We start from the raw sequence: 21,791 nt of genomic DNA on the forward strand, positions 1-21,791 counted from the left end.
GTAGAAGGCGGCCATTTTACGTCAGCTGAGAAGGTCGGTGACGACACACATTGAGTGAAATATCTTTCGCATGGCAGTCGAGCATCAGGGAATGTGTCACAGAGAACCTCACCTACAAAGTTATTTGCAAAGCTTGTCACTGTACCGGAAACAGTGTATACTTTATATTTTTTATTTAAAGAACAAATTTATCCTTCCTATCAAATATATAAAATTAATTAAAAACATGTAATTTCAATCCGATAAAAAGTTCAATATTTTACAATTATTTCTCTGTTTCTTATACGATATCCTGCCTTGTAATGCAAAATTGTCGTATATTCAATATTTAATCCTAACAATGTCAAATTAGTACTTCGTGTCAGCTGAGGGCGCTAGTGACGAAACACAGTGGAGTGGATAGTCTGTGAGAGCAGCGATATATTTTGTTGGCCAATTCGTAGTAGCTTTCGCAAACCGGTAGATGACTGTGATTTTTAGTCCATTCCGAGTGATTTTGAGCAGCATAGAGTTGTAGGTACATCGATGAAAAATCGACTTCAGGTAAAAACGTAATTACGCCGATAAATGCGGCGTGGTCGGTAAAGGTGAGGCAGCTGCAATGCCATACCGTATGCTTGTCATGGCGGCATGGAGGACGAGCAATGAAAATGGCCGGAAGATGCAAGGGGCAGTGGGGAGGGATGGTAAGGCCGAATAGAAGGCAGCGGTCCACGCGTTCTCAGCAGCCTATCCTAGATTTATTTCCGTGGATGTTGCGCAATAAACGCTATACTGTTAGCTCACTGAATGCTACCCCTCGTTTAACTTCGAAGAGATGCCAAGGGCTAGTGAGTAACATGTTAATTGTCATCGGCTGCCATTCTTTTCATCGCATAAAGGAGCGCGATTATGTTCGCCATGTATATGCGCTGTAATGTAATTTCTCGCTGTCAATGTAATGGAGACTTAGTCATCCTTGTATTATATTAATGCACCTCTTTAACGCTATCCACGTTTTGGCGTTCACATGGAAACGCTTTCCACACGGGGAATTTCGAATGAAAGAAGGCGCACGGAATTTTTACGGAAGGTTTTTATCGGTTTTCAAGAATCAGTAAATGAAAATAAAGAGGTACAACAAGTAGTTTACAGTACGCTTTCACTGTATCGATCATGAGAAAGCAACTCTATAAGAAAAACTAAATCACGTTTTAATTGTGTTTTCAAGTATGTCTCAGACTGAGGAACTTTATTTTTCTAAAAACGTGGTAATATAAATCTTATTATTTGACATTGCTTGGTTTCATCGTTATTATCTTTTTTATTCATACTCAGATATGTCTATTAATAAACATACATACATCAAATTTATATCCTTATTAAAGCAAAAAGTTATTCAATCTTGATATCTTATTTAAATACATGCATGAATTCCATATGTTTTCACAGGAGAGTATTCTACGGTGTAGACAATAAAATCTGCGTTTTAATCACTGAATTAGCTACATTGCGAATATCAATTCGAAGAAACTTATTGAAGTTATCATTTTAATAACAAGAAATTTTAGAAAATTATTTTTTTTATTTCTAACAATAAAATTATAACAAGCTCAAAATTTTGAGGACCATATGATATGAATATTTCTTTTACTAATTACCATCCGTTTCTGATACGCCGTTGTTTCTGCCTATGAACGTATCAGTTAGATTAAAATATGTAATACAAAATGATGAATAATGCCTGATAAATAACATCTTACTTTTCATCGTACTCTTCTTTCACCCTTCGTTTAAGGAATAAAATTTCCAGTTGCTCCAATAGTTCTCAACATGAATAGAAAATAGTTCTCAACGTTTCAGTAATAAGGAAAAACATTAGGTAATAAATAATTGTATTCAGCTACTTTTTATTTCAAATTGCTTCATATGTTTTTCATTGCGGAAAACACATTGTTTCTGTCAAAAAAAAAATAATGGGAACGGTAAGAAAATTGAGACGATACGATGACGTATCTCAATCGTTAACACATTTATCCACGATATCCATCCAGTCATGTTGCAAGATAAGATTACATTGGCGGGGCAATCACGAGCCACAAGAAAACGCAATAATCTCTATCAGAAGTGAATTTGCTGTACTATTACTTCGAAAATCATTAGTTGCGGTATAAGTTTAACGAATTTTCGTGAAATCTATCGTTTACTTTTATTACCATGACCCATGGTATCGCCGTCTATTTAACCATTTCACTTATTTCGATGTTTTCCGCTTGCGGGACGACAGTTTTGACGCGACAATGCTCGTCGTTTTGCGTGTGTGACACTTGGTATGGTTTGGAGCGCGCTTCTTGTGTGGGCCGCCATCTTTACAGTATACATACAGGTGCACCGAACAACGTGCAAGCACTCGACTTATCGGATAATGTGATATCACTTTTAAGTAACTTCGAGTTAGCGGTATGTTTGAATTTATTAAATTATTTTTCTTTGTTTGTAATTATATGCAACTGAGTATAAATTTTATTGAAGCAAATTCTGATAATAATTTCACTAAAATATTGTGAATTTGTGCGCATAGTAAGTGAGAAATTGTTCATTACTTTAGGATGTTGGAATGACGAAATTAAAGTACCTTAATCTTTCTGAGAATGCAATCAGTGAAATCGGCCTAAATGCTTTCGATGGCCTTACGAATTTAACGATCTTGGATCTATCGAAAAATAGACTCCATGATATTTCAGATGAAGTCTTTGAAAGGAACAGAAATCTACGAATCTTAATACTATCGAAAAATAATTTCAATTCGCATGTACCGAAATTACGATCCTCTTCGTTAATGGTATTACCATATGTATATCTGTGATAAAATTATTATCTTCGATAAAAATTTCATTTTTAATAAGGTGAAGTAAATTTCGATGCAGGAACTAAGTTTGGATTCATGTCAGATTAGTCATTTACCTCCAGATACGTTCAATGGACTCACGCACGTTCGTCGTCTCGATCTTTCAAATAATTTGATGATTCAGATGAGTACCATCGTCGTGCAAACATTGCATGTTTTGAACAAATTATCGTTAGAAGGGTACGATGAACAAAGCACATAAAATTAATATATGTATATCACATTATTTTATTAACATAATTGTTTCGAATAAGAATTTAACTTTTACTCTTGAAACTTCATTACATTTTATTTGTTATCAATAATATTCACTTCTCAACATCTCGAATAGTTGACATATCTTACCTTGTGTAGATATGTCAGTATTGTTCAAAAAACATAAACAAAATTTTCATTTTTTCATTCTTTCCAGAAATCCATGGTCTTGCAATAAAATTATGTTTGAGTTACAAACATATCTCAATACTAAGAGCATCGAATTCAACGAAGTTTGCGGTAAGAAAATTAACGTAAAAAAATTCGAGAAAATGATTAATCTTCCCACAAAATCACGTAGTTATCATCATTTGGCAAATGCGAGTATGCTTTTTGATGAAACTAAATCGGTAACGGAATATAATGTATCGAATACACTGAAGGATAAAAATCTGTCAACATGTGAACAAATGATAAACCAAATGCATGTTGTCGATTATAAATCTGTAGTATATTGGTTTCTTCTTCTTGGTTTTATACTTGGTATTTCAAGTGGAGTATTCATTTCTTATATTTGGTTGTCGAGGATGTGTTTGTGTAACCGAAGATACAGGTATCACGAACAATTTAACGACGAATTAATAACCTCCCAACGACTGTCTTTGCTGGATTCGTATTTACAAGGACTCATAAGTAGCGATAGAAGTTTGATAGAATCTTGTCCAGGTACCCCGCCACCTCAATATCGCGATGTTATGCTACGACCTAACCTCTATCCACCAAGAGTATCGAATTTAAATAACAATGGTAACGGATATGGAGAAATGTATACATAACCTCAGAAGGTAACTTATTGTTGTAGTATGACAGAGAAAAGTAAAAATGCACATCACTACATTATTTATTCAGCATTGAAGCTTTAATTTTTGTTACATTACATATTTTTCATAGAATATTTTTTATATATGTTTGTTGTTATGCATCGTACATTAACGATTACATCATTGAGCAATAACTAATAATTAGATTAATAGTAAAATTATTTATGAAAAAAGAAAACTGGATGAAAAATTTAGTAAATTAATTGTCGATAACTAATCATTAATGGCTACACGTATATATATATCTTTGTTACATTTATTAACAAGAACAAACACGACTTATACGTGCATATAACAATAATGCAAAAATATAAAATCAATAGCTACATAACTAAAAGCGCATTTTTTATCATTTATATTACAATATAAGAAGAATTATAGGAGTAAAACTATATACAGTTCAGACTTATGCTAATAATGCGAGTTATCGTACAATAATTCGGTTCTCGTTTTGAACACAACGACAATTTAAGTACAATCATTGTTATTGTTCGATGGGTTTAATCATTGCGTGGCAATCATATTACTTTTATCTACATTTTGATTAGTACTTAGCGTAACAGTCTTGCAACCGATTGCAGTTATTATATTTTCCATTACTCCATGATCGTATCTCGTACCACGTAGATTAGTTATTACGCTCACGTCTTGACTAAAATCTTTCGATACCAAATTAGCTGGCAGCTTCATCTTGATTTCCTCAATGATGCCGTTTTGTATTTCTAGCGCCAAATTAAATTGATGGACTTTGTTGTCTTCAGTAGGTACATCTACAACGCGTGTTACCGTGAATTTCGGTGTTTTACCATAATTCCATTCCCAGGAACGAAATTCGCTTATTAATTTGTCCAATCCTGAAAATAATAATTAAAAAATATTAGACAAAGAATTATACCTTTTTTAATATTTATATACCTGGAAACCAGTCCTCGGTAGGATTGATATATTGAAATCCTTTTTGACGCTGAATGAGATCCTGTCCACCATCATCAAGAACAAGAGCTTTAGTGCGAAGATATTCCCAGCCTATTGCAGTAATGAGTTTGTCCATTCGGATATGAGAATTTATATCAATTAAATTTTTTATTGAAGATCGTATGGATGCAGTAGCATTTGTTTCTATACCATCCTGTAATACATACAAATAAACATATTTTTTGAAATTTAAAATTATAAAAAAATTAAATTCTGTTTTTATATTCAGCAACTAGAAAGATTACATTTGAAAAAAGTATAAAAATTCTGTCATATTGTATTTTGAAGAAAGTAATTAGATCTTTTAATAGTGATTATAAATAATATCTATCTTACAACATAATTGAAAATAATTTACCTTCTTCTTCTCGAGCGCTAAGCTTAAAGCTGTTTTGTTTACATTGACCAATAGGGTGCAGTGATGATATGCATTAGGCCGTCCTAATTTCGCTGCAGTACCAGATATCTGCGTTTTAAAATAGTTAAGGATATATAGGTAAATTTTTGCAAAGCGCAAAGCTTTGCTCTTATGTAGGTTGTTCCAACTGGGTTTTTAATGTTACTTCATACAAAATAAAGAAAAGTCTGTTAGTGTTTTTCTCGAGAATATTCTACTTTTATAAAATGAATATAAATTTTTAAATAAATTGTTACACGCTATTAAAATTTTAGAATATACAACTAAGGATTCTGCAATATAAAACGTCACATACATATACACATGCCCCTTAAAGTTTTATAATAATTTTATAATTATTTTATGTATATTTATTATTATTTTATAATTAACTTCGTTCCAGCAAATTAAACACCGACTAATGTAATCATTGAAAATGTAATTTTGGAACACCCTGAATAAAAAAATATATATGTAAGTATTTTTAATACATTACATGAAAGGATACTTTGTACTTCTCTTCGACAACGATGTCCTCGCGTTTATTAACCTCGGCTTCTACACCCCATTCCCGATACAAAGCTCTGGTAATGATGTCCAGATTATATCTTCGATTATACCGTTCCCGTGGCGTGAAGAAGGACAAATTCAAATTACCATGATCATGATAGACAGTACCACCACCACTGTTACGTCGGACCAGAACTATACCGCGTTTTTCAGCCAGTTGAGTGTTGTGCTCAATCCATGGATTTTGATGTCGTCCTATTACTACACACGGGTCGTTACGCCATAGGAGTAATACGTGGTGATTCGTAAAATTATAGTTGTTATAGAGCCAATGTTCTAACGCTAAATTGGTGAACACATCTGTGGCTTGCGATATGAATACTGACTTCGTAATCGAATCATTAGCATCATTCTGCTTGTCGTTAAAGCTCGTTGAGTATTTACACATGTGATACAAATTAGGGGTGATATTGTATTGGGGTTTCTGTTTGATAATGATCATAAATCTGTTTATCAGAGACATTTTCCTTTCGTTGTGCACGTGTAAGTAGAATTTATTTTTCATACACACGCAAAATCACTGCCTACTTTTTTTATGTCACGATAAATCGAACGATAGGTACGTATGTCAGCACTGATATGAAAATCGTACTCCTTGGAAACGTTGTACGTGAAATCAGTCTTTAATTACTAAATTTGCGAGACTTCCTTTAACACCTCTGTTTTTGTAACGAAATCAGCCTTGACAATGTTTAATATTTTTGTCCGTAGATAGCACCCTTACTGACAAAATCTCGAAAAGTTAGATTGAATGGCTGTTATAGAAATTAGGTAATCGTGAAGGGCAATTGTTTGATGCAACCACTTCCACGTTTGATCCAGGGAGTTAATACGGTATCGGATACCTAAACAGTCTCGGCAGTCCTTTTGCATTCCTCCGTGTGCTGACAGTTTGGAAAGTATTCAAATTATCCGCAGCGAACGGTATACGGTGACTAGGGCGACCTCTTCCTCTCTATCGATGCGTAAATTCCGTCCAAGATAGAATCGCTGGTTCTTGTAACGTTACTACACTTGAGAATAAATTGCACGCAACTACGAATCGGAGCTAAAATTCACTGATGCACTCTCCGATTCACTGTGAATACTCTAGCGGGAGATTTTAATGTTATATAAACTCCTACTATAGTTGAAGAAAGTAGTGGGAGGTCTTTAAACCTCCATGCGGGAGGTTATCTAAGTTCACAGCACAAAGTACAGGCAGTACAGCTGACCTGCTCATGATAACACGTCACAAATGTATATATCTTCTTCTTCGTAATCGACTCTCTCCCACGAAGTTTCAGACTCGTAAATAGTACCATGCATATCCTTCCGTATTCTCCTTAATTTTTTCATATAAATATATTTGCTAAAAAATTGTATTCTGTGTGAATTTTATTTATTGTAATATTGTCTGTTATTAGATTAAATAAAAAAATGTTAATAATGGAAAATTAATTTGTTATCAATTTTAAACTATGCTATTCCGTTTAAAGGTTATAAGTAATTACATTATATTTGGAAAAATAGTATCAGATTTTGTAAAAATATTTATATTACATGTATTTTTTTCAGTATTTTTAAATAACAAATATGGATAAAATAAAAATAAAGTTTATGTAAAATAGAGCATTAAAAATGTATATACCTCTTATTTTTTTATCTGTATAAACATTTGTCTTTATTATACGATACTGTGCTTCGTATTTATATCCTAGTAACAGCTAAGTAATACTGTATGGTATTGGAAGAAGTAATTAAGGCCAATTTGATAAGAATATATCCCCTACTCTTCCGTATCATGCGTTCACACTACTATTGCATTTATAACTATGCTGATAAATGACATTTTTAATTACTCCGATACAAATTTTTTATCCTTATTGGCCCTTACCATACACACAACTGATCGCAGTTTGTCAGTTTTTTTTCAAATGTATTTTATATCAACTGTCACGTGATTTTTATCTAATATTGTACGAATTGTCTTTAACCATGCTCGTTAAAATGAAAGCTGATCATAATTTAATTTTGACTGGAACGTTTCATGTAGAAATCGCATATGTGAAATACGATTTCGTGAAGAACAAGATAAGATTTGTATTTTTTTAAGAAAAGCAGATACGACGAGCGCTTTATGCGTAATTATAATTTGCTATATTTAAAGGAGTAGCTTATATGTATTATCGAATTTGTTGAAGATACAATAAAAATATTTAATATTTATATTTTAATAATGTATAATTTTGCAATAGTGATGGTTTTAGCTAAACAAATATTTTACTACCCTTTATTTATAATATATATCATACATATATTATATAATATATATAATATAATATATATAAATCTTTTTAAGACATTTATCAGAGTTTATTCAGAAAAGTAACAATTTCTGTACAATATATATATATATATATCACTTATAGATTAATAGAATTTTGATTGTATTGGTGACTATTTTAACGTGTAATATTACAAAAAAGCATTTTAGTGTATTATATTTCACAAAAAGTATGTGTTAAGTAAGAAAAATACGTATTATGGCTATGTTCTTAATTGCAAACATATGGACGAAAATTTGCTCACGTAAAATTCAAACTGGTATTTACAAGAATTTGCTTAGTAAGCGCCCACAATTTATTTGCGCATCGGCTTTTTCGACTGTGAAAGTAAGATTTTGTAGTAACATAATTGTCAGCGATACTGCCAAAATTTCAATTATATTATTTCGAAAAATATCTAGGTGCTGGACCCTACGATACGAAAACACATAGAAAATCAAAAAATAATGGAGAAATTGCAATATCCTGAAGCGTATCGCGATGAAACCATTGTCGATAATTATCATGGTGTCGAGGTTAGAATAAGAAAAAAGATAATCTTTTTAAATGAAGTTTATACGTAAATATGTTTATAAATAACATTTCTTTGATGATAGAAACAGTTTATCTTAATAAACTAATAGTAGTACGAGATATATTTCTACTTTTTAGTCAAACATAATGATACATTTTATTCAAAATAGAAATTAAAAACAATATAAAGCATGAGACTTTATCATACTTATTACCAGGTTCAAGATTCATATAGATGGTTAGAAGATCCTGATTCTGAAAAGACTAAAGCATTTGTTGATGCTCAGAATGCTGTTACCATACCATATTTAGCTTCATGCAAAGCACGTCAAGATATTCATGATCGATTAAAACAATTATGGGATTTTCCAAAATATTCATGTCCTGCTAGATATGGAAATAAGTATTATTTCTATAAAAATACTGGCTTACAAAACCAAAGGTAATAATAGTAAATATTAATCTATGTTTGATTATTATACATGAATATTTCTTTTTCCAGTGTTCTGTATGTACAAGATACATTGGATAGTGAACCTAGAATATTCTTAGATCCAAATACTTTGTCAGAAGATGGTACCATTGCGATTACTAGTAGTAAATTTAGCGAAGATGGTAGCATATATGCATATGGTTTGTCTATTAGTGGATCTGACTGGTGTACAATCCACTTCATGAATACAGAAACTGGTACAATTTGCATTTTTATCTGTAAAAAGAATTTATAATTACATGGCTCATAGTCTCAATGCTTAAATAATACATATAGGTGAAAAATACCCAGAAATTTTGGAAAAAGTAAAATTTTCTCCAATAACATGGACTCACGACAATCGTGGAATCTTTTATGGTTGTTACCCAGATCAAAAAGGTAAAACCGATGGTTCAGAAACAGAAGGTAATCGAGATCAAAAGCTATGCTATCATATTGTTGGTACACCTCAGTCAGAAGATGTCATTGTAGTTGAATTTCCTGAAGAACCTTTATGGAGGATGTGAGTGATACATTATGTATGTGTTTTAACAAAGTTGATTAATTGTAAATACGTATGATTGCATCCTATGTGTTTCATGCAAACATATTTGATTAAATATTACCTAACACACTTGTTGCATATGTTTCTCTGTCTTTAGAGGCGCACAAGTTTCTGATTGTGGAAAATGGTTAATTGTTACACCTGTGAAAGATTGTAGAGATAATTTAGTTTACTTTACGGAATTGAAACCAGAGAAGAAAATAGCAGAAAAGTTACAATTAATCCAAGTAGTTGACAAACTTGAAGCTGATTATGAAGTTAGTGATAATAGTAGCATGAATATTTATTCTTTTAGTTTTAATATTTTTTTTACTACTTAACCTTTTCTTTCCTAATTAGTATGTAACAAATGATGATACCAAGGCAATATTTCGGACAAATAAAAACGCGCCGAATTACAAATTAATAGCTATAGATTTATTGGATTATAAGCAAGAAAAATGGGTTGATCTTTTACCAGAACATCCTGATAATGTATTAGATTGGGCATGTGCAGTTGACGGTGATAAATTTGTAGCTTGTTATATTGCAGATGTTAAGGTAACCATGAATTAATATTACTCAAAACAAATACAAAAAATTGTAACATTGTGATGGAAAAATTTAGTATTAAACAAAGTAAAAATGAAGTTATGATGTCATTAATCTTGTTTGTTTTTTGTAGAATATTTTACAATTACACAGTTTAACAAGTGGTGAAAAACTTAGAATATTTCCGCTTGATGTTGGTACAATAGTTAATTTTGCGGGACAAAAAAAATATTCCGAAATATTTTATCAATTCAAATCATTTCTAGTTCCTGGTATTATATACAGAGTTGATTTGAAAAATGAAGAAGAACCACAAGTTAGTATTAACTTCACAAATAATAATGATATTACTAGGAACGTAACTTTAAAGAAAATTAAAAAGAATTGTATGTGTATATATATAAATGTATTTATAGGTACTACGCGAAATTAAAGTAAAAAATTTTGATCCAAGTTTGTACAAGACTAGTCAAATATTTTATACAAGCAAAGATGGTACAAAGATTCCAATGTTTATAGTAATGAAACATGTAAGTATTGTTTAAATTCATTAAATTTATACTAAACAAAGTACAATAATGGATCTTTTATTTAGGATGCAGTTTTGGATGGTTCCATGCCAGCTTTATTATATGGCTACGGAGGCTTTAATGTTAGCATTCAACCGACGTTTAGCGTTACAAAGCTGGTGTTTGTTCAGCATTTAAATGGAGTACTTGCCGTGGCAAATATTCGTGGTGGCGGGTAAGTTGAGTAAGCAACGACGTTAGTCGAATGTGTTTCTGATATATAATATTTTATTATGTATTTTAGTGAATATGGAGAAAAATGGCATAATGGGGGACGATTTTTTAACAAACAAAATGTATTTGATGATTTCCAAGCCGCTGCTGAATATTTGGTTGAAAAAGGATATACCACTTCTTCGAAACTAAGTATTTTAGGTGCCAGTAATGGAGGTTTATTAGTTGCTGCATGCGTAAATCAAAGACCTGATCTGTTTGGTGCTGCAATTGCTCAAGTTGGGTAAGTCGATATGCTAATTTTATTAAAAAATGTTGATCTTCTATTTTATCTTATATTTTATGTTTTACATTTATCGTACAGGGTAATGGATATGTTACGTTTCCATAAATTTACCATTGGTGTTGCCTGGGTATCTGATTACGGTAGTTCGGATGACCCAAAACATTTTGAAAATCTTTTAAAATATTCCCCGTTGCATAATGTGAGAATCCCGGAGAATGGACAGTATCCCGCAACATTATTATTAACTGCCGATCACGATGATCGAGTAGTACCATTACACAGTCTAAAACTTATCGCCACTCTGCAGTGTACATTGGGAAAATTACCACAACAAACAAATCCTTTACTAATTAAAATAGAGACTAAAGCCGGACATGGTGGTGGAAAACCGACTATGAAAGTGGTTAGTATTAACATATAATAATTAACTGATCATGCATGCATAATTAACATTGTATTTTTCATTTCAGATCGAAGAGAGTACAGACATTTTAGCATTTATTGTGAAGTCATTGAACTTAGAATTTAAATTGTAACATATATCGAGAATATTAACATTCTTATATTTGATACTAAGTACAGGTCTTTTAACACAATTCTGTCTATGGATCAAATCCTTTGTATTTTATCCTTCTTTGATTGCTGTGTTACTAATGTGGATATAATATGTTAGTAGGGAGAAAAAAAAATGAAAAACTTACTTTCTTCCTAACAGTTAATTGGACAGAATTAATTTTAATACATTCGAAAACATTATTGCTATACAATGGGAAGTGTTTTTACATTATGAACGTTCATATTACGAAATAATATTTCGAAATATTCTAGAATGCTTTCAGCAAATTATTTTATAGTAAAAATCTTTTTTGTATCAAATAAAAAATTTATGTAATTTACTATAGCCTACCTCTCCCATTTAATGTAACAAAATACATTTTCTAATTCACGTTACTAACTTCTAGGATTAAGTGATAATATTGATCAAATTCTATATAATGTGATTTTTTATTTTTATTAAATATTGAATAACAAGAAAAGATTTTATTGATAAAATATATTATTGAACTTTTACGTTTTACGTACATTTAACATTAAAAAATTAGGAAAAATAATATAGGATATCTTATTTTTTTTACAATATTTGTTTATAAAGTTTATAACAGAAACTATATATAAAATTTAACAACATACATTAACAATATGTTTGTTTCTAACTGCTATAATAGTATCACAATTCATAATATGTAGTCCTTAAATGTGGATTTATGCGTTTTTAATATTATTAAATTTATTAATCAAATTTCAACATTAGCTCTTGGAAATAGAGTGTTAATATAACGAATATGTTTGTTTGTACTTTCCAGATTAATTTGTTCAGGAACTTTTATTTATTATAATCTTGTGCGAAATATTTATAATGAACGAAATAAATTATTGAATGATACATTACAAAACTATTTCAAACGACTTAAATTGTTTATATTCTTTAATTTGAAGCAAATTTGCCCGAATACAAAGCAAATATATAAAACTAAAGTGTCATTTATTTTGAAAATAAGATATGCATAACAAAAGTTCATATTAAACACTTAGTATATTAAAAATAAATATAACATTACTAGCAAAAACGAATATGTGCATTTTATTTTTATACATTGTTCTATGTGCTTGTAAAAAATTATATCTATATATATTATGTTATTAACTAATATTTCGTAGGTCGTTCATGAAAATCTTTTTAGTATAAAAGCGGAGGAAAGTCAATAGTTCTTAGTACTATTTACATCGCATGTGCAATACCCTGAATATGATTAATTATGGCACGTGATAGATTTAACGCAATGCCTGAACGCAAATATTAATGTTTAGATTTGAATGCATTGATATATAATTTGTAAGTTCATTTAATTTCCATATCACATTTGACAATCGAAACCAGTAGTGAACAGAGCGGTGAAGAATTGTGAAAACAGTTTACCCATGTATTGTTCTTCTTTTACTGGCCACATACCCTCCATGAAACCAATGTGACCGCCGCGGGATGTTACAACAACAGCTACATTTTTAGTTTCTGATATTTCTTTTACTGGTATGGCTAAACGAAAAAAAGATATTAAAAAAGGTTATTATCATAAATAAATTATCTTAAATAAATAATATAAAAAATAAGCACGACTAATGTAATCATTTGGTGACTTAAAATAATAATTTACCTTGAAATGGTTGAAATGGGTCGTCTGCAGCGCTGAGACACAATAACGGCACGTCAATCAAATGTAATTTGTCATGTATGGTTGCATTGGAATAGTATTCCTCTACATTTTTGTAACCGAATTGTTTCACCGTAAAATGTGAATCAAACTCTCTCAATGTTTGACTCTGATCACATAAAGAAAGAAAACACAGTTTAAAAATAATAACATTAATTTTAAATGAATTTTAAAAGTAAATATTTTATAGTAATTCCAGTAGACAAGCTTACTTTAAGAATAGTGTCAATGTCAACGTCGAACATTCCGGTTTCCGAAGAATAGTGTAAACGCCGTAAATTCTTACGAAGTGTGCTGGCCAAATACTTATTTAACATCAAATTAAAATAATTCTCTTCCGTACTTTTCGTTGCAGCGAATACGTTCCATGGCACGGATATCAAGAATCCCCCTTTTAGTTTTCCTTTTGCCATTACTCCTTGTCGTGCTAAATAATTACCTAAAATTAATCTGAAAAAATACATGCATAACAAAAGAAATTATTATTATATCGCTACTGATACTGTCATAATATATTAATTACATCTCTTATGTGCCTTCTATGTATAGATACGAGGACGATGAACAAACAAATGATTTACACACACACATATATATATGACACTTATACAACTGTTTTACATATAAGGAAAAGATTTTCTCATTACCCTCCCATCGAGATTCCTGTCGCTCCCAGGGGCACATGAGGGTGAATCTTCTTCACGTATTCGATAACCTCTGATAAATCGTCACTATTTGCAGCGCAATACATTCGTGGAGTCTGAAATTGTACAATTACTTGATTAAACTTCCATTCCAATTTCCAAGAAAGAAGGATAAGTAGACTGAACGTGTAGAATTGAAACAACTCGAGAACAATAAGATAAAATACCATTGACTTTGTTCTCAATGCATTTTCATTCATTCATCAATTTGATAGAGTTGTACATATACAGGGTGATCGGTAACTGGTGGTACAAGCGGAAAGGGGGTGATTCTACGCGAAAAAAGAAGTCGAAAATGTAGAATAAAAATTTTTCGTTTGAGGCTTTGTTTTCGAGAAAATCGACTTTGAATTTTCGCTCGGTACGCGTGCGGCACGTTACAACGGATCTCACTGTAGATCGTTGTCTCGATGGAAAATTAAAAAAAAAAGAAAAAAAAAAATTTTTATTCCATATTTTCGACTTCTTTTTTCGCGTAGATTCACCCCCTTTCCGCTTGCACCACCAGTTACCAACCACCCTGTATATATATATATAAATATATATATATATATATATATATTTAGTAATATGTACATGTATATAATAAATATTACTAAACATAAATTACTAAAACAGACACGTTAATAAAGGAATATGATAGAAAGATCGATACATATTTTTTATACAAAATTTATATATGTTCTTATACCTTTAATTCTACGCCTCCTAATCCCCTGTTGTTGAAGATTACGCATCGTATCCCAACTTTTTTTGCGGACGAGACAAGGCACTTGATATATTCTGCTTGACTTGCGCCGGTGAGTCCTGGCAGAATAATCACGATGGGCGAAGTAACGGAACATCCCTGTTCCGCCCAATCCAGAGCCACTTCACCCCCATCCGACAAGGTCAGAATCTCTCTGTGAGACAATTGATTAATTAGATCGAAAGCAAACGAGTCTGGTAATTAGCTTGTAATCGTGCACTTCAAGACAAGAGCGGTCATTAATCTTTGCTTGTACCATGCTACAATAAGTTCTTCTGACGTAAGAAAAAAAGTATACATTGCTTAGGATAATTAATATTCTGGTATAAAAATGCTAGTATTTGAATCAACAATTTAATACAAAGATAATTTGATTAACAATTAACATCTTTGATTTTTATATTTCAATTCCAGTCAGATAATTTTCCTTATTTTCAATTGTAAGCTTTCTTTATTGCACTATTTTTTTCTCTTCTCTTATGGGAATTAATTTTGTACAAAAATGGGAGTAACGTTAGACGTAAACCAACCTTTTATAGTGAATAGGTGGCAAGATTCGCGATCTAAGAAGGCTTGCTATAATGGTTTGTGCCCTGGATTCGAAACACCATAGGGTTGGCCAAAACTTGTTCCTCACTAGAGATACGTGCTCTTCTAGAAATGATCGGAATGGTCCATTCGCACATACCAGCATAGGCGTCTGAAAGTCATTTAAAAGGCTTGCTATTTTTTTCATCAACTTATTGGTCGCAATGAGCGGTCTGATCAACGAACATTAGAGCTGAGCAGCTGCAGGGGATTGAAGATAATTTATAGGTACCAAAGAAATTGAAAGAATATATTTATTCATGATAACTTTTTGTTGCTTGACTGCTGTAATCACCTTTCAATTATTATGTACTATTACGGGAAAATATTTTTTGATATATTAATTTAATAACGAATTACAAATTCTCTGTAGATATAAACTTAGGAAACATTCGATTATTATATGAAAATGGGGAGCCAAGTGTTGTAAATTATGAAGATAGAGAAACGATTCTATTTCTTGAAATTAAAATTTTAGATTTGCTAAATATAGAAATGGATAATGCGAGTGAAAGAGAAAGAGGGACTGAAGGTAGGGAACATTCGACAAATATTAAAGAGTCGCAACAAGCTGCAAACTTTAACTCAAAAAATTTTTATTTTTGATTTGTGGTTGATGAAACTTTTACCAACACATTTGTTACATGTTTCTGACTAAAATGACATCAGACACAATATAATTTAGCGTATATTTGCTTATTTAATAAACGATAACTAAATATATATCAGTAAGTAAATATGATTCAGATTATATCATGTTTGGTCTTATTTTCATCAGAAAGATTTCTTAAATACATTAGTAAAAGTTTCATTAAAAAAAAGTCAAAAATAAAAATGTTTTACTTTTGAATTAGTACCTAAATACATTGTCTCAACGATATCTGATACTGGATCATATAACATTACTCGATTGCGGCGGGCCATCGAGCCTCTGGCTAGGTTAGGGGGCTCAGGTCTCGCACCCCCCTCCCCCCATTTCTCCGCTCGTAGTAGGGATGACGACTGTGCAATTATGCACAGGGTCTGTTTGTACGATTATCGGATGTTTCCTGTAATTATTCATAAGTTTTTATGAACGAATAAAATGTTTATTTCACAAGTAGCGTTTCTTGCACTGTATGTACATGACTCATAAAAAAATTTAAAGAGAAGTAGATTAATTATCATCGGTATCATCATTCATAAAGAACTTTCTGTGATAGTGGATATAAAATAGATAAAGACTATAATTTGTATCAGTTTTTGGAAAAAAATATTTATATATTCTCAGATGATTTGATGTTACATATATGGTGATTTGATGTTACTTAAGCCATAAACATAATTTTCATTTCCATAAAAAGAAATCGATTAATATACATATATAACATAGACTTGAACTAGTACATAGTACATTTATGTAAGTTATTTAAATTCTATGTTTTGTTACATGTACAGGGTTATGCATTTAACTCGGAACCCGCGCTTGCAGTACATTGAGTATGTACTGTGAGAATGGCAACAGTGTAGCATGAGGCTTACTACTCCAATCAAATGTCGTGAACCAACTATGAGCTGTCGAATACTGATAATCTGTGATTTAAAGATACGTTCGTGTTCTTATTGTTCTAACATAAATAACTTTTGTCGTTCCCCGACTAGTTCGAACGCAGTTCACAACAATTGTGGCATTTGAATGCGATTTTGAATAAAAATTACATTGCAATTACATTTCAGATAAGCTAAATTCAAGATATCTGTTATTAAAAAATTGAGCTACATGTGCAAACAAAATCGCGTTCGCTTGCGTGTTTCGAAGTTTCGAGAGCTCGCAGGAACATGAAATCGTTGCTTATTCCTCTCCTTATTGCGATGTTAAATTGAAAGTCCTTCGGCGATAACCAAACTACTCTGTGTTCTCACTTAATTATACTTCTAATAACAGCTAATAAATGGCTTACGACATTTGATTGTAGTAGGAAGCGTATATGTTACATTGTGACCGCTTCAATATTCTCGCGAGCGCGGATCCTGAGTTAAATGAATAACCTACCCTGTACGTATAGAAAGTTTACGTTATTGAAGTACGATAACTTAAATTTACAAAAGTAAGATTTCTTCCATTGTTCTGTTTATATTGATACAAAATTGTACGTTAATGTATGGAAATACATTGTCCGTTTCCATTTACATTTTAACCACAAAAAAACCACATATGCTCCTTGCATGTGTTTGCAGCAAGTGTAACACAATCTCTCCACCAGGTTCTGTAAATACTTTAAGATCACTATATATTCCACGTCTTTAGATCGAATGAAAAAAGGAGAGAAAGGTAAAATCAACCAATATACTGTCCTGAGAAGATATTCTGCACATCGATTTTTTTCCCTGATGAACATTCTTTTTCATGATGAATAATTTTTTAAATTTCACTGTTTTTGTCTGCTTTCTTGCCACATTCAGATTTGTATTTTGTATTCTTTAGTTTTTGATCACGCTAGAAACTCACTACTAGATATATATTTACTGCTTTCAATAAATCGTAAAAACAGATTTAATGTTTATCTATGTATGTAGATAATAATTGAGCACGTGAATACAGAGATGTTTATGATTATCTAGTATTGTATTATTTTCAATTCGAGTAGTTGTTATTTAGCAAATACATACGATGTTACCTGTTCCGGTGTTGCGTGCGCTGCGCGCGCACACCGAATGCACATACAATATGTTCACTGCAAGTGCCTCGGAGTTTTTAAGGTCGAATTAATAGATGATACATCTCCTCGTGGCTCGTACGAACCATGAAGGGTGTGTGAGAGTTCGAAGTATTCGTAATCGAATCATATCGCGGAAGTCCTGATAATATATCGATATAAATTAATAAACTGATAAGAAAAAATTCTTTGACTTTGAAAATTTCTCGATAGATTAATCAAACGTGATTATCACGAAACTTTAATAACGTTGCAAAAAATCTATTTAGGTCGTACCATTAATAGATTAGACACGAAATATTAAATTAATATGAAATATATAGCAAATATCTTCTATTGTATATTGCAATTTTTAAGTAATTCATATCAAATAATATGATTTCTTCATCGTTATTTATAAACAAGTTGCTTATATATGATATTAGAGATATTAGACTTTCAGGGATGGATTATGTGTGGTTAAGGTTAATGTACTTTAAAATTATCAATGCGGTTATTGATGATTCAACTTTGTAGTTTTCCCTCATCATGAGCCACATCTCCGAGTAGCGATTATTTCTTCGTGAAAGTCTAAATAACTTTCGCTTACAATTAGCCTCAGAATGAATTTAATGTTTCAAGTTGTGTTGGCGAAGTTTATCTTTCTACAATAAATGGCGTTAATAGAATGAAGGCAGACACTATAGACGCGTGACTCTGGACTAAATGTGGTGCTGATTGAATTTAACGAAGGTTAAAAGTCTGCGGATAAATGCTATCCGCCGCGCCGTCGTGTATAATTCAATTGCAAATTTAGATTCAGTTCCAAAATATTCATACGTGGGAACCTGTTTATCTATTATTCAATTTTACTTTCAATCATGTACCAATTTCTGTATTATTCTTTTATATTATCGATATATATATCGATTTATATTAATAACATTAAAAGTTTATATTAAAGTTATTATTTTAAAATTTTCTGTTATCTATCTTCTTTTAGAAAAACGTTTAATTTATAAATATAGTATCTTCTCTATACTATCTTCTCTATAGTATCTTCTCCCATCATTTTTCTCTAAAATCCACAAGTACATTGGTATTACCGTCATAAAATCATATTAAGTGCCTGTACTCAATCGGTCAATTTATTAATGATTCATAATATGGTATACTTCATTTTTTTCCATTGTTCTATTCGCGCGATTCATAAATAATAATTAATTTCCGGAAAAAATAGTAACAAAATGAAACAGAAGGTGTATTTATCAAGTTACTCACTTTAACAACTTCAAAAAGATAATAAGCGCAGAATCCAACGCCCAGCAGCGCCCCGTAGTAGGTCGTCGGAATGTCGAGAAGTGGTCCGAATAAATTCAACATCGTGCACTTTATCGATATGTGCGACGTGCGACAGCTGCTGTCACTGGCGTGACGTGAACTCCAATGATTACCAAGACCGTTGACAATCTTTGCTCGCCGAATGCCGATAGCGAACAGCCGATTGCTAAGCATTAGGATGGACTCGGTTGACCACGCGCATGACGTTCGAATAATTGAACAGCCAACTACATATAGATGTATCTCACTAGACGACCAACCGGTACCGCTAGTCATACATCGACTATACAGAAACGTATACTCGAGATTCAGTCACGTGCACACCAGTGAATCTCACATTCATAGACTAACACTTATGTCATTCTATACGTATACGCATTCAGAGTATAGGAGTCGTGTGCAAGGTATACAATATACCTGCAACCGAGAATTATGTAATATGTACAATGATTTCAACTTTTATATTAGCACCGTCAATGCAACTATGCTTCGATCATTTTACACGTGTTGAACTGTATTTGATGAAGGTAAAATTGTTAGGTACAAGTTACTTATACACGAAGTACTCACATACGTGTGTCAGTGACATTGTATTGTTAACATATACAAAACATTGGTTTTCTTATTACATGGTATCGTGATATTATTTTAGTTCGTTACATATTTGTATGTAGATCTTTTTTAATGTATCTATGTCCGAGCAAATTATTGAATTTATGTTATGCTTTTGTACTGTTTTCACAATTTAGGTTATATTGTGGAGCTTCGTATACACGTAACGAACATGATTACGAGCCGACAAAATTTCGCTTACATAAGTGTTCATAAGTTCGTCCACATGTCGCTTAATGTGTGTCATACCGTTTATTTTCAATAAATCGCGCCTATTTTATACAGGGTTGTAATTTGGCGAAATCGTTCCCCTACTTAAACTTCAATTTCAGGCGGATACGGAAATGGTTTTATATATTAATACTTAATGTAAAAAATGGAATACACATTTTAAGCAAAATGGTTAGAATAGACAAACAGAAATATAGTTTACTATTTTCGTAGTGATAGGAGGAACTTTTTAATTTATTCAGTATAGTATTGCAAATTGTAAATATCACATTTCTGTTTCATACGACATGCATTCGCAGCATGCAAATGTTTGGATAAGATTGCGGATAGTGTCGATACAAATGTGGATTACGTGAATGAAATATAAATAACTGAAATATGAACTCAGTTCATAAGTTCGCGTTTTTATACATTTATTAAAAAATAACGCGTAAAAATAATTTTATCGGCAAATATGTGAATTGGAATAAATCTTAATATATATTTTTATAATTCTGACATAGCAAAATTACGTACTTATGGGATTATGAAGCTTATTATAACAAACAGACGTTAAGATAAAAAAGTATCGATAACCTTCAAATAATCTGTATTGTTACTTTGGGCGAATATCTATTATAATTATCAAATGCACAGAAGCACGTTTTTTATGAATCATGTTTTTTTATCTTCGGTAATAGCAGAAATAATTAAGTATTCAATATATACACTCTGTATATATAAATGTAATATCATAGCTGCCGAAAGCGAAACTTCCTTTCTGAAACATTATTCTTTTTTAAATTGCGCAATATTTCTCTCCCAATTATCATTACCCAGAAGGTTCTACGAAATTTACAGCAATAGCGAGTAATTTGTGAACATTAATATATGGTTATCTAATCGTTTGTCAACTTCAAATAAAATAATATTGTATATTATTTATTTATTTATTTATTATTGCTTAGTCCGTGCCTTTCAACTTTGTACGAACTTTCGGTTTTACATCTCTTATACTTATTTCGCTTTTCATATATCTACCTCCCCTTTTATCCACTCTATTATATTGCACTCTTTAATTATTCTATTTTTAAGAACTAAAACTAACAAAAACTAAAAACTAAAAACTAATGACTAAAAAACTATTGCAACTTTGGGCCTTTGTCTCCTTGTTGTGCTTTCTTCCTGTCGGTCCTCCCCGTCTTGTACTGCCCTTCTCTTCTCTATTATTGCTTTTAGTTCTGTTAGACCTTCTCCAGTTTCATTTAGTGTTTTTTCTATGTCCTTTTGTCCTCCCGTTA

The 21,791-nt window shown here is 31.5% G+C and overlaps 5 protein-coding genes across 10 annotated transcripts; 2 read left to right on the forward strand and 3 right to left on the reverse strand.

Annotated features, from left to right (window-relative positions):
- Positions 1-266: 266 nt before the first annotated feature.
- Positions 267-4,292, forward strand: LOC100749011 (leucine-rich repeat-containing G-protein coupled receptor 5A-like). Of its 5 annotated transcripts, none has more exons than XM_033322132.1 (7): positions 267-830; positions 1,221-1,250; positions 1,899-2,106; positions 2,267-2,439; positions 2,588-2,821; positions 2,907-3,067; positions 3,300-4,292. In XM_033322132.1, exons 1-7 carry the CDS (start codon positions 645-647, stop codon positions 3,916-3,918), a joined length of 1,611 nt encoding a protein of 536 aa, XP_033178023.1. In that variant the 5' UTR covers positions 267-644; the 3' UTR covers positions 3,919-4,292. The 5 variants fall into 5 exon arrangements, with proteins under 5 accessions (XP_033178023.1, XP_033178024.1, XP_024225165.2 ...); XM_033322133.1 differs by having other exon boundaries at positions 268-1,114; XM_033322134.1 differs by having other exon boundaries at positions 269-830; positions 1,048-1,250.
- LOC100746349 (lipoyltransferase 1, mitochondrial) lies at positions 4,143-6,876 on the reverse strand. 2 transcript variants are annotated; one of them, XM_012388605.2, is made up of 5 exons: positions 6,495-6,876; positions 5,832-6,440; positions 5,297-5,404; positions 4,879-5,092; positions 4,143-4,817 (listed from the first exon to the last, which is right to left on the reverse strand). In XM_012388605.2, exons 2-5 carry the CDS (start codon positions 6,408-6,410, stop codon positions 4,468-4,470), a joined length of 1,251 nt encoding a protein of 416 aa, XP_012244028.1. In that variant the 5' UTR covers positions 6,411-6,440; positions 6,495-6,876; the 3' UTR covers positions 4,143-4,467. The 2 variants fall into 2 exon arrangements, with proteins under 2 accessions (XP_012244028.1, XP_033178027.1); XM_033322136.1 differs by having other exon boundaries at positions 5,844-6,779.
- LOC105681096 lies at positions 6,495-7,300 on the reverse strand. The gene has a single exon (XM_012388607.3). The coding sequence runs from the start codon at positions 6,776-6,778 to the stop codon at positions 6,626-6,628; it is 153 nt and encodes a 50-aa protein (XP_012244030.1). The 5' UTR covers positions 6,779-7,300; the 3' UTR covers positions 6,495-6,625.
- Positions 7,301-8,398: 1,098 nt separating this feature from the next.
- On the forward strand, positions 8,399-12,251 carry LOC100746464 (prolyl endopeptidase). Its single transcript, XM_003491472.4, has 13 exons — positions 8,399-8,559; positions 8,634-8,747; positions 8,964-9,187; positions 9,248-9,435; positions 9,515-9,740; positions 9,880-10,039; positions 10,122-10,322; positions 10,447-10,629; positions 10,730-10,843; positions 10,909-11,057; positions 11,127-11,339; positions 11,421-11,745; positions 11,813-12,251. The coding sequence occupies exons 1-13, from the start codon at positions 8,431-8,433 to the stop codon at positions 11,876-11,878; spliced, it is 2,292 nt and encodes a 763-aa protein (XP_003491520.1). The 5' UTR covers positions 8,399-8,430; the 3' UTR covers positions 11,879-12,251.
- Positions 12,252-13,222: 971 nt separating this feature from the next.
- On the reverse strand, positions 13,223-19,915 carry LOC100746581 (phospholipase ABHD3). Its single transcript, XM_003491473.4, has 7 exons — positions 19,609-19,915; positions 15,595-15,764; positions 15,008-15,218; positions 14,260-14,372; positions 13,825-14,062; positions 13,556-13,721; positions 13,223-13,437 (listed from the first exon to the last, which is right to left on the reverse strand). Exons 1-7 carry the CDS (start codon positions 19,840-19,842, stop codon positions 13,259-13,261), a joined length of 1,311 nt encoding a protein of 436 aa, XP_003491521.3. The 5' UTR covers positions 19,843-19,915; the 3' UTR covers positions 13,223-13,258.
- Positions 19,916-21,791: the final 1,876 nt, after the last annotated feature.

This window comes from Bombus impatiens, unplaced genomic scaffold, assembly GCF_000188095.3.
Source record: "Bombus impatiens unplaced genomic scaffold, BIMP_2.2 scf_0565, whole genome shotgun sequence".
Taxonomy (NCBI): Eukaryota; Metazoa; Arthropoda; class Insecta; order Hymenoptera; family Apidae; genus Bombus; species Bombus impatiens.

Coding starts and splice junctions, on each gene's coding strand:
- LOC100746581 (XM_003491473.4), bottom strand. CDS start 19,842: ATGCTTAGCAATCGGCTGTTCGCTATCGGCATTCGGCGAGCAAAGATT. Junction 15,765..19,608: donor ATCTTTTTGAAGTTGTTAAA/GTGAGTAACTTG, acceptor AATGACTTTCAG/ACGCCTATGCTGGTATGTGC. Junction 15,219..15,594: donor CCACCTATTCACTATAAAAG/GTTGGTTTACGT, acceptor ATTGTCTCACAG/AGAGATTCTGACCTTGTCGG.
- LOC100746349 (XM_012388605.2), bottom strand. CDS start 6,410: ATGAAAAATAAATTCTACTTACACGTGCACAACGAAAGGAAAATGTCT. Junction 5,093..5,296: donor TAGCGCTCGAGAAGAAGAAG/GTAAATTATTTT, acceptor TATGTATTACAG/GATGGTATAGAAACAAATGC. Junction 4,818..4,878: donor TACCGAGGACTGGTTTCCAG/GTATATAAATAT, acceptor TATTATTTTCAG/GATTGGACAAATTAATAAGC.
- LOC100746464 (XM_003491472.4), top strand. CDS start 8,431: ATGGCTATGTTCTTAATTGCAAACATATGGACGAAAATTTGCTCACGT. Junction 8,748..8,963: donor ATAATTATCATGGTGTCGAG/GTTAGAATAAGA, acceptor ACTTATTACCAG/GTTCAAGATTCATATAGATG. Junction 9,741..9,879: donor GAAGAACCTTTATGGAGGAT/GTGAGTGATACA, acceptor CTCTGTCTTTAG/AGGCGCACAAGTTTCTGATT.
- LOC105681096 (XM_012388607.3), bottom strand. CDS start 6,778: ATGCAAAAGGACTGCCGAGACTGTTTAGGTATCCGATACCGTATTAAC.
- LOC100749011 (XM_033322132.1), top strand. CDS start 645: ATGAAAATGGCCGGAAGATGCAAGGGGCAGTGGGGAGGGATGGTAAGG. Junction 831..1,220: donor CGAAGAGATGCCAAGGGCTA/GTGAGTAACATG, acceptor AGTATGTCTCAG/ACTGAGGAACTTTATTTTTC. Junction 2,822..2,906: donor TACGATCCTCTTCGTTAATG/GTATTACCATAT, acceptor ATTTCGATGCAG/GAACTAAGTTTGGATTCATG.